At 37.8% G+C, this 15,692-nt stretch overlaps 1 protein-coding gene across 1 annotated transcript; it reads left to right on the top strand.

Annotated features, from left to right (window-relative positions):
• The first annotated feature begins 12,373 nt into the window (after positions 1-12,373).
• On the top strand, positions 12,374-15,077 carry FANCF (FA complementation group F). Its single transcript, XM_036932728.2, has one exon. It carries the CDS (start codon positions 12,412-12,414, stop codon positions 13,486-13,488), a length of 1,077 nt encoding a protein of 358 aa, XP_036788623.1. The 5' UTR covers positions 12,374-12,411; the 3' UTR covers positions 13,489-15,077.
• Positions 15,078-15,692: the final 615 nt, after the last annotated feature.

The following is a 15,692-nucleotide window of genomic DNA, read 5'->3' as shown; positions in this document are numbered from 1 at the left end:
GGGGAGAAGAGGGAAGGGAGGGGAGGGGAGGGGAGGGGAGGGAGGGGAAGGGAAGGAGGGGAGGGGAGAGGACCTCATAAAGAATCTCAGGTTCAGAAGAAGATAACCTACTGTGTTTTCCTTCCCTACTACTCTTTCTGTTCTCCTTTGCTTTTGCCTTGTTATATGTAGAGTTTGTTTGGCTCTCTTCATATAGATAGGTAGATATGGGTTTAGATTTTTTTGGTCCAGGGAAGTGTACTACAGGCAGCTTGATTGTTCTGTGCTGTCTTGACACAGGTTTGATCAGCTCCCCTTCTGGAGCAGCCAGTTAAGTGCACATGCTCACCACTGCCCTCACTGGGCTCTCACTCTGAAACACTAAGCGTCCGCTCTCTTTGGGGCCACTAGACAACTCGGGAGAGTCCCCGTGTCTTAGGGGTTTGCTCAAATTCACCAATCTACAGGGAGCTCTGGAAAACTAGCTAAAGCCACCCAGCTTGCCATGTAGAAACTGTCCCCAGATAGCTCCAGCTGTCTGGCACCCTGTATCAGGGTGCAACCCTTGCGTGGCCCTTGGCAGCCTTCTTTCTTTTGGAGCTGTTAATAAAGAGCTCTGACTTTCATCTCTCCAAGTGTCAGTGTGTTTTGATGTGTCCTTCCATGAAAAGAATCTTTAAATTTTGTAAAACCTAAAGCAAAAACTGGAGAATTCTGTTTTTATCCTGACTGCTTTCCTTTCTTCATCTTACCCACACATCTAGAATTCCTCTCCTCTTACATGATTACCAGATTCTTCCTGCTTCATTGTCCTTCTGTCTTAAAATATTCCTTCTTCCCCACTATCACCTCTTCATAGAAATATAGTGATGATACTTTGCTATGCTTATGAATTTCTGTAAGTTGTCTTAAAATACTTTGTAAAAATAAAACTAAAGAAAAGATGAGTGAAAAGATTAAAACTTTGTATAAAAACGAAAACGTCCATCACAGAGTATAAAAGTATGTAAGGGCTATAAAAGTATGTAACACACACACACATACACACATACACTCACACACACACACACACGACAGACACATCAATGGGAAAGTAAAAAGCAATACTTGCCCATGATATCCACTCTTAACTTGAACTGCCCTTGACATTTTCCACTGTCAGTAATTTTCTCTAGCTCATACATCTTATAGCTTATGAACAGAAAAGCATGGGAATGATTTTCCTTTGTTTAATATTGCTTTAACACTTGGTTATGGATTTGTCAAAGTTGAAGGTTTACTTCTACATGCTTTAAAAATTTCTTTTTAATTCGAGTAATTCCTCATAGTTGACTTGGATTACACATTGTTCTTTATTTCCTCCAACATATGAACATTCTCTTTACATGCATCCAATTTCTCCTTCACACAATTGTATTCTAATTTTTCTTTTTCTTACATAAATCCTCTTTGCTTCAACAGATAATCTGTTTTCAAAGTTCTATGCCTTAGGCAGATCTCCCTAATTGGTGCTGGTGTCTGTCATGTGCTGAATTAAGAACAATTGTGAAGTTATCCAACTTCTTCATTAATGACATATGTTGCAGGAGATTATGAAAAGCTTCAAGTTCCAGGAAATATAGCCAAGTTTAAGTCCCAAAAATCTAAGTCAAGAATCAGAAGAGATGTCAACAACTAGTATATGCTATGGTTTTACAGCTTGTAGAAATTATAGATGTGATTAAAATAAAAATTTCCTATTTATTTTTAAACATTTTTAGTTCCTCATTCATGAACAACTTTGGTCCTAAGTTTTACTCAGACAATAGGATACTATGTAAAGATATTTTTATTTTTTAGGAAGTAAAATATTTTTATGAAATAACAGGAAGAAACTATCCCAGGGCCACGGGAAGTACAAAAATATTCTATAGATAAAATGTTTATTTAACACTCTTTTCAGCATTATTCATTTATAAAGTCTCATATATACAGCCTTAAATATTGCATTAACTTTGCTAATTAAAATTTAATATTTAACATTATTTGTGCTAGACACATAGAAGGTAAGGAAAGAAAACTAGGCCCTGTACCAAGAAAACATATGATTTACATTTTATGGTTTAATTTCTTTGCTGAGAGAACAGATGAAGCATTTATGAGGTCTGCTAAATCATGCACTAATTTTTTCAATGAGACAGAGTATATAAGTGGAACCAAATTATGTATGGGAATTTTATAGATGCCTTCATGAGTAGAGACATTAATTTTTTCCAAAACCAACTGGTGATTTCCACAATTTGGAGTTTATGATTTCAACTAACTACAGTCACTCTTTTGTTCATGTTTTCCAAGTTCTTCAAACCAATTTGAAGTTAAAGAATAGATGGAGAACACTGATCACATTTTTGGAATGCATCTTGCCATATCACAGACTTTTTTCAGGTTGTTGCCTATGTTTTTTTAAATAATTTAGGAAATATTTACTAAGTACCTAAGATGAGTATTGTGGGAGTACAAAGATGAATTAGACATAATCTTTCCCTTGAAGAGTTTTCCACTGGGGAAGGAAGCAGACATATGAATTAGCCAAAGTCAGAATGAAATAAGTGCTAAGTATAGACAGAAACAACAGTCTAATGAATAGCAAAGAGATGTAAGATCATCAGGTCTCTGGGGATCAGAATAGGTAGCATGGCGGGGTGACCCTTACAGGACAGGAATGGAGGTGTGAGAACATACAGTCTTCAGAGAATGAGAGGCAGTGCAGAGAGCCTAGGGGTTCAGAGACGACAGGGGGTAGTAGTGGGGATGAGGCTCTGATCAGATTTTAGTTGGTCTTGCATACCATATTGAGAAGTTCGGACTCTTAGTAGTATAATTCATGTTTAATTCAATTCATTTCCTAACAGATTTGTTTATTAATTCAGGTGTATCACACAATGTTTTTTTCCTCTGATGAAAATTTTCCTTTTCTAGCCATGAGGAATAGTTTATTAATTCAGGTGTATCACACAATGTTTTTTTCCTCTGATGAAAATTTTCCTTTTCTAGCCATGAGGAATAGTTATATAGCTCTATGTTAACCATAACTTTTTATGGTTAATCTTAGTTTCATAATAAAAATTCAGGGAGACACTTCACATTGGGAAGGAATGTCTCTTTTGTCAGAAAAAATAGGTAACTTTTATATTATTATTTCTCACACTTGGACCTATGAGTTACTTTACAAGTTATTTTACACTTAGAACATTATTTAAGCAATTTCAACTAAAGGGGTTTAAAAATATTATTGGACCAGTAAGTGATAATGGTCTCCTAGTCTTTAGCCTGGTTTTGAATGAAACACCTTCACCCAGGTACCACCTCACGTTCCAGGTTCCACTAATGTTACTATTGTTGTACAATAAGCCACCCCAGATTTAGTGATGTAAAACAACTACCATGTAATTTTGCTAATGAAGTCTACTGGAAATATCAGACAGAGCACTGAAGGGATGACTTGTCTCTGTCTCACAACACCTGAGGTCTCAGGTGGGAAAGCTCAAGGATTGCAATAATCTGCAGGTTTTATCACTCACATATCTAGTGCCTGGGCTTGGGTGATTGAAGGCTGCTTCCTGTGAATTGGCCTTCCTGCAGCTCTGCTGCCAGATTCCTAGGGGGCGTGTTGCTAGAGCAATGTTCTGAGAGCAAGCAGTCCAAGAGAACTGGGTGGAATCTGCAAGGCCTTCTAGGATCTAGCCTCAGGAGTCACACAGTGTCGCTTCTGTTATGCATTATTAGTTAAATCAGTTAGAAATACATCCTTTCACTGGGTGGATTGTCACATATCTCTGGGGCTGTGTTTAAAACATTCCAACCCTTTGAATTTTGAGTATCCGAAGTTTTTCTTCTTTCTTAGACTTGTTCTGGCTGATGTGACTCTATCCTTTATTATATTATATCCTGGAACATACTTTGGATTCAAAAAGTATTAGTTGAAGAAAAATTAATAAGCTATTTCCTAATGCATCTTGCTCACCTCTTTTTCTTCTCATATTGACGGTCCTCACAACTCAAATATCCTTTTCATTCCTCTGTCTATATACCGACACACACACACACACACACACACCACATAAGGTATATAGATATCATAAATCTATATACCTTAATGAGAAAGAGTAAAAGAACTCACTAATATCAATTGTATATACATAATGTACTATAGCAGTGCTAGAGGCTTGCAAACATGATTTCATTGAGTCCTTCTAACATTAGGAAAAATTTTATCTCCTCTTTATGAATGAAGGAACAGAATCAGAAAAGTAACTTGCCTGAGGGAAACTTATAAGCAACAGTGGTATTCATCCAGGGCCTGTCTGATTCTAAAAAAATTTAAGCTCAGCACTTACTGAACACCAACTACGTACCAGTGATTGTCTTAGGAACCAAAGGTGCAAAGACTTAGCTCCTCAGGAGCTCAAAGTCCAATGAAAAGAAGTCTCGTTGTCTAAGAAAGTGCATATTCTTGCCACACCATCAACTTGTATTCCTACATCCTGTCAGGTACTATAGACAGTGTTGTGGACATTAAAAATACTATGAAGACACAGTCATCTCATTCAAACAGGTTAAGGTGGAGCTAAAATGCACACATCCTCTTGAAAATGTAATTAGCCTGTGTGCTCTTACTACTTTTGTGCAAAAAGGACCCTTGTACCATGAATTTGGATCATTAAACCCTTGTAGTAGCAATATGCCCACATTGGTGATGTATCCAGTGGGTTCATGTCTTTAAATATTTGGATTATAAAAAGAACCTAACTGGCAGTAAAGGCGATGAGCAGTAGATGACAAATTAATGATCCGAACAAAAGTGTTACAGGAACCGGGAGTGAACAGTTTACTTTCAGCTGTACTTATGGGAAAAACTCATGAAAGAGGTAATATTTGATGTGGGGTTTGTAGCATAGAAGGAAGTGTTTCACCTGAAGCAGAAAAGACAATGATTGCAGGTGCAAGAAACATTAGGCACAAAGCAGTTGAGAAAGGAAGAACAAAACTGTTCTGGGGTAGAAATGAGACAGGTTTAGTCATATTAGAGGTAAGGTGCCTTTTTTTTTCTTTTGGAAACATCATAAAATAAAGCCTGCATATATTTCTGAACACACTTTTAAAAACCTATACTACTCAAGATAATATTAGCTCCCTTTTTCTGAGTGCTTTGTATTCTGCAAAGCTAGTAAGTCTTATTGTGACCATATATAGAAGCAAATGAGTGAAAAAAGAGAAAAAGAGCAGAAAGAAGGAGGAAGGAAAGGATGGAAGGAAGGAAGGAAGGAAGGAAGGAAGGAAGGAAGGAAGGAAGGAAGGAAGGAAGGAAGGAAGGAAGGAAGGAAGGAAGGAAGGAAGGAAGGAAGGAAGGAAGGAAGGAAGGAAGGAAGGAAGGAAGGGAAGAGAAAAAGAGGGAGGGAGGGAGGGAGGAAATTTTCAAATAAGAAGGCAAACTTGGCACTATGCAAATACTACTTAACTAAGCCACATATCCTGGATGGTTTATGAAGTAGGTTTTTGATTTCTGGATTACCTTCTAAAAGAGAAGCCACACAAAATCAACTTAACATAGTCAAATATCTTATGACTGTTCCCAAAATAACCCACCTTTCTCAAAATAGAGGTTTTTTTTTTTGGCCATTTCAACTGCCTATTTCCTTTAATGCTGTGCCAGAAGTCCTGCCAATTTTCTGTCTTTTAGGTACTCGGTTAATATTCGTAGTTTATGCTCCTCAGCCATATACCTAATGAGATTATCTTGAGCACCAGGTTTAGTATACTTTAGGCTCTGAAAAGGTAGAGAAGAATAAGGGAAAATTTAACAGCTAGGATAGGCAATAAAAAGTAAATTGATCCCAAAGTACACCATAGAGCTATTCAGTCATCCTGTTGAAATTAAATTAAGCTGTTTTTTTCCTTTTCTACTAAAATCTGTAAATGAGCTAATTAAAATCATCACATTGTAAAGCTAGAACATAGTGTTCACTTCAATCATTTCTCATTACATAGAACTGCAGATATTAATAGACATTCTCCTGGTTGGGCAGAGGATGAGAATACCAAATTGTTTTTCTCACTTAAATGGATAAAATCAAATACATATTGCAAAAACAGAACATTTCATTTGAACTAGAAAAATGTTAAGGATGTTACACTTGTAACAGGATTTCACTTTAAAATGGAACTGGTGGATATGAAATGGAGCATCTCATGCACTCAGCCTCAGATGAACAGAATGTAAGAACTGGAAGACTGATTTCCATTAAATGCCCAGTTTACAGAAGACAAGACTTATCTCCTGACCAATGAACACTGCTAAGAATCCCTCTCTATCTTCTAGCCAATCCACTTACTGCTTAGACTCGGATGGACTTTCCCCTCTATGGACTCTTTCCCATAAATACAGCTGCCCCATTCCCTCAACAGACTTACCTGTAGCTTGTTACAGCATGTGTTTCTCAAATTGCAATTCCTCTGCTATTTCTGAATAAACTCAATTTCTGGTAATTTGAATTTGCCTCAGTTTACCTCTTTATTTAGGTTGACACACTTGAAAACTTACAATTTTTAGCAACAAAATTTTTTACCTTAAATTTGACATTGTTTGTCAAAGTTTAAAATTATGTTGTGGCTTACAATCCCTAACTTTGTACTATTTCAATAACATTATTTAGGAAAATATCGTTCTGAAAAATTTATCAGTATTTCCCATGCTATGTATTTTAGAAATCTTATTATCACTACTTTCTTCTCTCTACCCTAACCCTAACATTCTTGCAGTAATTTTGTCTTGTTTTGAACTGTTGGCATTTTCTGATATGCCAAATTGTCCACAGAATTCTCAAATGCCTTTAAATGGATCCAGGTACTACCAACATCCTGGTAACAGAGCTGTCACTTGGTTGTATGCATTTCCTCCTCTATGCCCAGCATCAATAAAACAGTTGAGTACCAAAATTACGTCAACCAGGGAAAAAATGAAGACACACCATATTCTGCAATAACAATAGGGGCTTTTACTTGTTGGATCTGTGTAAGTAAAGATATGCAAACTGTTAGAAAATTACAACATTCATTAATCCATTCAAAAGAAAGAAAAGGAAAAGAAATATTAGCTATGGCTCTTTTGCTTTAAACACTCGTCTCTCTCTTCAAATGGGGTGATTCCCTCAAATCTGATGGGATATTCCCTTTAAAGCCTCCCTTTATACTTAAAATTTGGTAACGAACTGATAAAAACATTACCAGAAAGAATTTTTACATTCCAAGAAAGTGTCTCTGTGACATTGTGAATTTTGTTTTAATCACTTTTTTGGCTTACTTCAGCCAATTTATTTTGAAATGCTAGGAATCTTTGGGGAAAACACTCAACATTAATGATATTAACAGACTAGCTCAATCTAAGAGCTAAGATTAGGTCTGGAAGTTATTAAAAACAAGAAAGTTTCTTGATAACTTCTCTTCATATTTGCTATTCAGTGAGGGGATGTTAATAAGGAAAATTAGATTCATTTATTGCCTTTTTAAGGAAAACTTAAAGTGAGTTTATATATTTATATGCATGTGTTACACATGCATACTTTATTTCCATTTCCTTAACTTTATTTTTTTATATATAATTCTCTTAGGACATTTCAGGTTATATGTCTGGAAACTTCAGCCATCCAGAAAAAAGAAGGTCGGGAAATAATGAAAAAAATGTGCTGAAAGAATTCACATAAAAGTTTTGGAGACTTGAAAATGGGAACAACAGACACTTAAAAAGTTATTGAACCAGAAAAAAAAAAGCCCTTCCTGGCAAGTACTTGCATAGCAATATACTGATAACTGTGGGATGAAAATAAAAGCGGCCAGACATTATTACAGAACTTTCCTCCATGAAATCTAACTTCTAATTCAAAGTTAAAGAGAGCCTGATTTGTATTTTTGTCTTTCTGATTTGGACATTAGAAAAAAATCACTAATTGTAAAAGAAAAATGAAATCTTCAAAGTAAATTTAGTTCAATTATTTAGTTCAAGTATCTCCTTCTTAGGAATTTCACCCATTTACTTCATACACAAAGGAAAGTATATAATTTGTAAACTGATATACAGTATTAAAACTATATGTTATATATTTAATTTTGTCAGCGTGAACTTCATCATTGTGCCTTATATATAGATTTTTTTTCAAAACAGCTGCCCAACCAGATGAAAAATTATAAAAAGGATAAAAATCAGAGTAGCTTCTTACAGTGAGATTAATTCAAGTATTTAAGTAATATCTAAATATTAATAATTCAAGAGGTAAGAAGTTAAGTGCTCATATTATTTAAGAAAGGAGAGAAATTCTTGTTTAAATTCTTCTTTTTGCATTAATTTAATCCATGTTTTTAATAATGCAACTCTTATGCAATCAAGATGTCTTTTGGAGTTAACATAGTATTCACCAGTTACATGTTCAATTAATCTAATACGCTAAACCAGGGCATCCTAAAGAGTGTGCAGAATTACAGTAATCTGGGATTAAACAACAAATTCATAAGAATTTTTGCTCAGCCATTTTGCTGTAAGGTTTATTTTTTCTTTCCCAGTTACTGACCTCAGTCAAAATCAATACCAATCCATTTGTTCCATTCCAAAGGTAAAGAGACTTCACCCAGTCACTTAAAAGAGAACATGCAGAGTAATTTTGAGTCTTCTCTCCCTTAAGGTCTATTGATTCTTCTTCAGAAAGAATTTTCAAATCTGAGATCCACCCTCTCCACACCCCTCCTTAATTTTTCCTCTGTAACTTCCTTATTGAAACCCTCATTTTGTCCTGGACTATTGCAGTATTTTTCTAGCGGACCTCCATTTCTAGCCATTTGTCCTAGCTGGATACAACCAATTCTCTACTTTGCTTTATTCAGATATGACCATGTTACTGTTGTGCTCCAAAACTGTCAATGGCATCTGAATGGCAACTGAATACAGACCCTATTCCTTACTTAGGACAGTTATTTCGAGGTCTCCATAATCTGGGTCTGTCTACAAACAATTCTACCATTTCCCTCACTAGACAGAAGATTTGCAGAATTATGAATTTCACAGATTTATCTATCTATCTATATGTATGTATATGTGTACACACACACATATATTCTGAAGTCGATGTCTAAGGAATTAATAGCAAACTTTCAATTTTTCCAAAGAAAACACAAAATCACCATTTAATATCACCATCATATATGAACTGCTTTTTTCCCTTCACTTAAATTAATTAGGTTTATGAAAACACATTTTTCTGTCACATATTTTCAAGTTAATTTCTCATCATTAACAATGATGACATTGTCATAGATTGGCAGCAGTGTATAGCAATGACAGGTTTTTGGGAATCACTGCCTTAGACTACTCACCATTCCCTAAATACATACTGACTGGTAATATTATGACTCACAGACTATGTTAACTATAAGAATGGCTGAAAACTTAAACAACTATGTCAGTTATGGTCTTGGCAAGAAACAAGTACAGTCAGTGGGGATTTTGAAAATAATTTAATAGAGCAATATTTACACATGTATGGCCAGGCTTAAGGGACTTAACAAGGTATGCGAGGGCACAGGGATTAGCAACAGCAGGAAGTCCCTAAGGTTGCAGGGAGTAATAGGTGCTATCAGAAGCTCAGGGAGGCCTTGGAGAGCTTCTAGAGGAACGAAGAATCCTGAGGCCTTTGTGGAGAGCTGCAGAAGGAAACCCCTACATCCCTTTCCTCCCCTTGATTGCTTGTTAATGTCTCTTATTGGTCAACTCAGCAGCAAGCCAGAGGGCAAGGGAAGAGGCTGACATAGATTTTAAGATTTTAAGGATCAGGCCAGTCCTCTCTGCAAAGCAGGGGAAAGAAGGGAGAAAATGCACAGGGTGAAATAGGAAGTACGAGTGGAGAATAACTAGCCAACTAACTTTCTCCCTGTCCTATTTACAGACACCGATGGCAGGCTAATTTGTATCACAATGCCTCTTCTGTTGTCCCCTGTTCCTAGCGAATTGTGGTAGAATGCCTATTCCAGGGCAGCGCTTTCCGATTTTTGTTACATTATGGCACATAGCAGTCAACCAAAGAGAATTTGAGAGGCATGTATATGAGCCTTGGTGAAAAAAAATTTATTTTAAACTTTCTTTTTATGATAGTATAAATAGAGATGAAGATTTTGCATATTAAATTTATGTGACCATGGACATACAATGGGGAAATGACAGCCTCTTCAACAACTGGTGTTGGCAAAACTGGGCAGGTACATGCAGGAGAATGAAACTGGATTATTGTCTAACCCCATATGCAAAAGTAAACTCAAAATGGATCAAAGACCTGAATGTAAGTCATGAAACCATAAAACTCTTAGGAAACAACATAGGCAAAACTCTCCTGAATATAAACATGAGCAAATTTTTCCTAAATGCATCTCCTCGGGCAAAAGAAACAAAATAAGAAATGAAAAAATGGGACTGACTACATCAAACTAAAAAGCTTCTGTACAGCAAAGGACACCATTAACAGTACAAACAGACATCCTACAGTATGGGAGAATATATTTGTAAATGACATTTCCAACAAGGGGTTAACACCAAAAATATATAAAGAACTCACATGCCTCAACAACCAAAAAGCAAATAAACCAATTAAAAAATGGGCGGAGGATATGAACAGACAATTCTCCAAAGAAGAAATTTCAGATGGCCAGCAGGCACATGAAAAGATGCTCCACATCACTAATTATCAGGGAAATGGAAATAAAAACCACAATGAGATATCACCTGACATCAGTGAGGATGGCCAACATCCAAAAGACTAAGAACGACAAATACTGGTGAGGATGTGGAGAAAGGGGAACCCTCCTACACTGCTGGTGGGAATGTAAGCTAGTTCAACCATTGTGGAAAGCAATATGAAGGTTCCTCAAAAAACTAAAAATAGAAATACCATTTGACCCAGGAATTCCACTCCTAGGAATTTGCCCAAAGAATACAACTTCTTAGATTCAAAAAGACATATGCACCCCTATGTTTATTGCAGCACTATTTACAACAGCCAAGATATGGAAGCAAACTAAGTGTCCATCAATAGATGAATGGATAAAGAAGATGTGGTACATATACACAATGAAATACTATTCAGCCATAAGAAAGAAACAAATCCTACCATTTGCAACAACATGGATGGAGCTGGAGGATATTATGCTCAGTGAAATAAGCCAGGCAGAGAAAGACAGGTACCAAATGATTTCCCTTATTTCTGGAGTATAACAATGAAGCAAAACTGAAGGAACAAAATAGCAGCAGACTCACAGACTCCAAGAAAGGACTAGCGGTTAAGAACGGGACGGGTGGGGGAGGGCGAGTGGGGAGGGAGGGAGAAAGGAATTGAGGGATATTGTGATTGGCACAAATGGTTTGGGAGGGATCAGGGGGAAGACAGAGTAGCACAGAGAAGGCAAATAGTGCTCTGTGGCATCTTACTACACTGATGGGCAGTGACTGCAATGGGGTATGAGGGGGGCATTTAATTATACAGCAACATCAAGAGGAAGAAAGCAACAGCAACTAGCTCTTCAGCATGCCTACTATTCAGCTTGTAAACACCGACACAGTCTATTATGACTCTTTCTTCATATTTGTCAATCCTGCTCTACCAACTTTGAATTCAGAGTAAGAGAGTGTTCTCTGAATCATCTAGGCCTAATTGACTGGAATTAGTTCACTTATGCATTTCTCAACAAAATTTCTGTGCAATTTTGAAATAAAAACTTTAGTTTCTTTAAAATTTGTAATTAAGCATTAATCTTGAAGTTTTTCTTTTCCATTTAATCTGGGCTTCAGTTCTAACTAATGAAAGATTGTGAAGGCCCAGAATTTAGCATAGTGCTGGCATTGACTAACTGGAGTCAGTACATTTTTACTAAACTAAACTGAACTAAAATATTTCATATTTCACACTAAACAACGTATTTTATATACTTGCACGTAACAGCTTGTTTCTGGTATGACCTAATGATAAACCTCAACACATATCTTTAAGGCAAACCTCAGGAAATTTCTACTAGGGATTATTTCCAAAGCGAGAGGAAGCACGGAGACTTTGGTGACTAACTGCATCTCGCACCTGGCTCCCGGAATTCTCGCTTAAGTGCCCTACATTTATTCTCCCCCTCCCCTATCAGCCTCCTCAATAACTAAGGCGAAAGTAAAACCGGCGGGACTTTTTTTCCACTTTAAGTTTCCCAGAATCAAGATACCCGGATTAAAGCAGGATATTAGATTGACAGGGACTTTGCCCAATAGCATCATAGAGAGGCGTGTCATTTCACAGGGCTCCAATCAACACGCAGTCTCCGTCTCCAAGGTGAAAGCGGAAGTAAAGCCTTTGCGCGCCTTCTTGGAAACGCGCCGTCATGGAAACACTCCTGCAGCACCTGGAACGTTTCTCTGAGGTTCTGGCTGTCTCCCGCACTAGCCATGTCGGCACCTGGGATCCCGCCACTGTACGCAGGGCCTTGCAGTGGGCTCGGTACCTGCGCCATATCCACAGGCGCTTTGACAGCCATGTGCGCATTCGCACAACTTTGGAGCGGCGGCTGCAAAACCAGTGGAGGCAGGTGGGCGGCTCCGGCCCCGCTTCAGTCCCCGGGTTGACGAACTTCCAGGCGTTGGGGAGCTGTGACCTCCTGCTGTCTCTGCGCCTGCTGGAGAACCGGGCTCTCGGGGGTGCTGCCTGTCGTTACCTGCTGCAGCAACTCTTTCCGGGCCCTGGCGTCCCGGACGGCGACGAGGAGACGCTCCAAGGCCGCCTGGCCCTCCTTGCCCGCCGCCGGTCAGCTGTCCATATGCTGAGTATCAGCTGCCGAGAGAACCCGGTCCTTCTGGAGGACTCAGTGATGAAGACTCAGGCGGAGCTGCTGCTGGAGCGTCTGCAGGAGGTGGGGAAGGCCGAAGCGGAGGGCCCCAGCCGGTTTCTCAGCAGCCTGTGGGAGCGCTTGCCTCGGGGCAACTTCCTGAACGTAATAGCGGCCGCGCTGCGGCTAACGCCGTCGTCTTCCCCACCCCAGGAAGAGGAGTCGGAACTGGGTGCCCCCAAAGCACCCAGAGAAGGGAGTCAAGAGTTGGTCCGTTGGCTGCTGGGGAAGCCAGATATCCTGGCTACCTTTTGCCGCAACCTTCCAGCCGGGCTTTTAACTTCAGTCGTAGGCCGCCATCCAGAGCTGTCCCGGGTCTACTTGAGTCTGCTGAAAACCTGGGGTCGACATCTGCATTACGACCTTCAGGAAGGCGTTTGGGTTAGAGCTGAGCCCCAGGATGTGTCCTGGGAGGAATTGTACGGCAGGTTTCAAAGCCTCTGTCAGGCCCCTCCACCTCTGAAAGATGAAGTTCTAACTGCCCTCGAGTCCTGTAAGGCTCAGGATGGCGATTTCCAAGTCCCTGGTCTTAGCATCTGGACAGACCTGTTGTTAGCTCTTGGGACTGGCTCATAATTCCATCTGAGAAAACAGCCCAGGCGCCAGTGGGCCACGCTCTGTTACTGATTACTTGAGTATATGGATTACAAAATTAAAATTACATTGTTTCCACCAAATCTCCTATACTTTCATGTGCCCAGAATATTCTTTTATGTGCTAATTTATAGTAGGTGTAATTATAATCTACAATTATAAATATGTAACTGGCTTTTCTGGGTAGAGGAGGTGACACTGGAAATATCCTGTTTAAAGCCCTAGAATTAACAGTAGTTTGCTTTTTAGAACGTCCATTTCTAAGAAGAATGAAAAGATAAGTACTTTTCAAAGAAAAGACAGTTTTAAAGTGACACCTTTTTTCTAAATGTATGGTTTACTTTTGTAGGGTCCCCCTCATCCCCTCAGTAGTGAAGAGTTTTCTTTAACCAACATATGTTGGCAGAAATGGTTAGAAAGCTAAGTGGCCTATTTGGAGTTTGACTCCTGGGCCTTGACCTTGTTAAACTAAAGTTAAAACCAATGAACAAGCCTCAACATGTATTAAAATTATGTTTTTCAGAAAGTTTGTTTCTCATTTCTGTAAATTACTACTCTGAAATTGAAAGACCAAAAAATTATTTTCTTAAGGACAAGAAAAAAACTGTTACAGTAAACACAAATATATGCCTTTGGATATTAATTTAGCATTTGATGGTAGAAGAATCAAAACAAATTTATGAATTTGAAGACAGATTTTAGTGCTGCTTCTGCCATTGACCTGCTTAATAAATTGCCATCTTGGTGTTACAGTTGCCTCATGTTAAATGAAGTGTTTAGACTAAAATAGTTCCCTTGTTTTTCCCTTGATGGCTATCCTCTGGGGACAGTTTAGAATGTTTCTTTATAGTGTAGGTAAGAACATTAATTTTGTGAGTTGACCCAGATGCTCCACAACTGGCAGAGTGATTTCCAATCACCAAACTTAAAAATGATCTATTCATTCGTATTGATTAAAGGGAACTTTTTATCCATTAAAGATATTTTTGTCCATGTCCAAGTTGGTACCAAGTTCTTTGGAAAACATTGATATTCAGAAAGTTAATTCTTCATTTCAGAAATGGAATTAGAGCAAAAGAAGTTGTATAATATTGTAGAATTTTTAATTCTCTAATAGCACATAGAGTAAACTTCCACTAGCGAGTACGCTTTTCCAGGTGATCCTGGGTTAACACAAGCAGGCTCTTATTTCCTGTTGTCTAATTCCTTACTCTAGCTCTCATCTGTCTCATCTGTGGAGCATCTTCTAGATTGCATTTACCTTGCATTCAAGAAGAAAGGCAATTCCTTCTGTCAGTTACATAGAAATCTGATTTCAGGAAACAACCCAGTAAAGAGTTCTACCCTCTCAAGTCCTAATATTGACCATAATCCTGAACTTGCAAAGAATGATAGTTTGTAAACTTGCTTCCCTGTTTCTGTGGCTACATTGCACAGTCATATAAGATAAAATGATAAAAATTGGTACAAACTTTTAAGTAAAGAAAAAATTTTAATCCATTTTTATTCTTGCCATATCTTAGTTTAGGCTCCAAGCTATGTTCATTGCATAGATAATCTTATTTAATTTTCACACCAAGGCTGTATTTTTACAAATCAGGATATAGGCTAAAAGGTTCAGTATAATGCCCAAAGGTACACAGAAAATAAGCAACATGAGAGCAAAGCCCTATCTGTTTATTTTTTCCCTCCAAAGCATAGCATAGCACCTTGCATTAGGCATGTTTGAATAAATGAAGCCAGGATTAGTACATTAATCTGTATTCTTTATCTTATTTTAAACAAAATTAAAAGACTTGAAAAGATGCTATTGAGTACAGTAATTTTATTATTCCTCTAGAAATCTTACGTATAGATGGGAGAAAAAGAGGAAGGAATGGAGAATTGAATAAACCAAGCTTCTTATGAACCATAATTTCTGGTTCTATGCCATAATTTTTCCCAATGAACACTGTTTTATCATTTTTTCTTATTTCAAAATTTTATGCTTACTTTTTGTTCTTTGCTTTATTTTGCTGTTCTTTCCTCACTTCTTAAGCAAAGACATTTAGCTCATTTGTAACTTTATTATATAAGCATTTAAAACCTTTAAATTTTCTGTTTTCATTGCAAGTCTCACAGTGTGATGTGCATCTTTTTGGCATATAATAATACCCCCAAGTTTCATGTAGAACTGGCGATCCAGC

This window comes from Manis pentadactyla, chromosome 9 (genome assembly GCF_030020395.1).
Source record: "Manis pentadactyla isolate mManPen7 chromosome 9, mManPen7.hap1, whole genome shotgun sequence".
Lineage (NCBI taxonomy): Eukaryota > Metazoa > Chordata > Mammalia > Pholidota > Manidae > Manis > Manis pentadactyla.
This window is presented reverse-complemented; position numbering and strand designations above follow the sequence as displayed.

What these genes read in the sequence shown, in the direction of transcription:
- FANCF (XM_036932728.2), top strand. Translation starts at nt 12,412, where the DNA reads ATGGAAACACTCCTGCAGCACCTGGAACGTTTCTCTGAGGTTCTGGCT.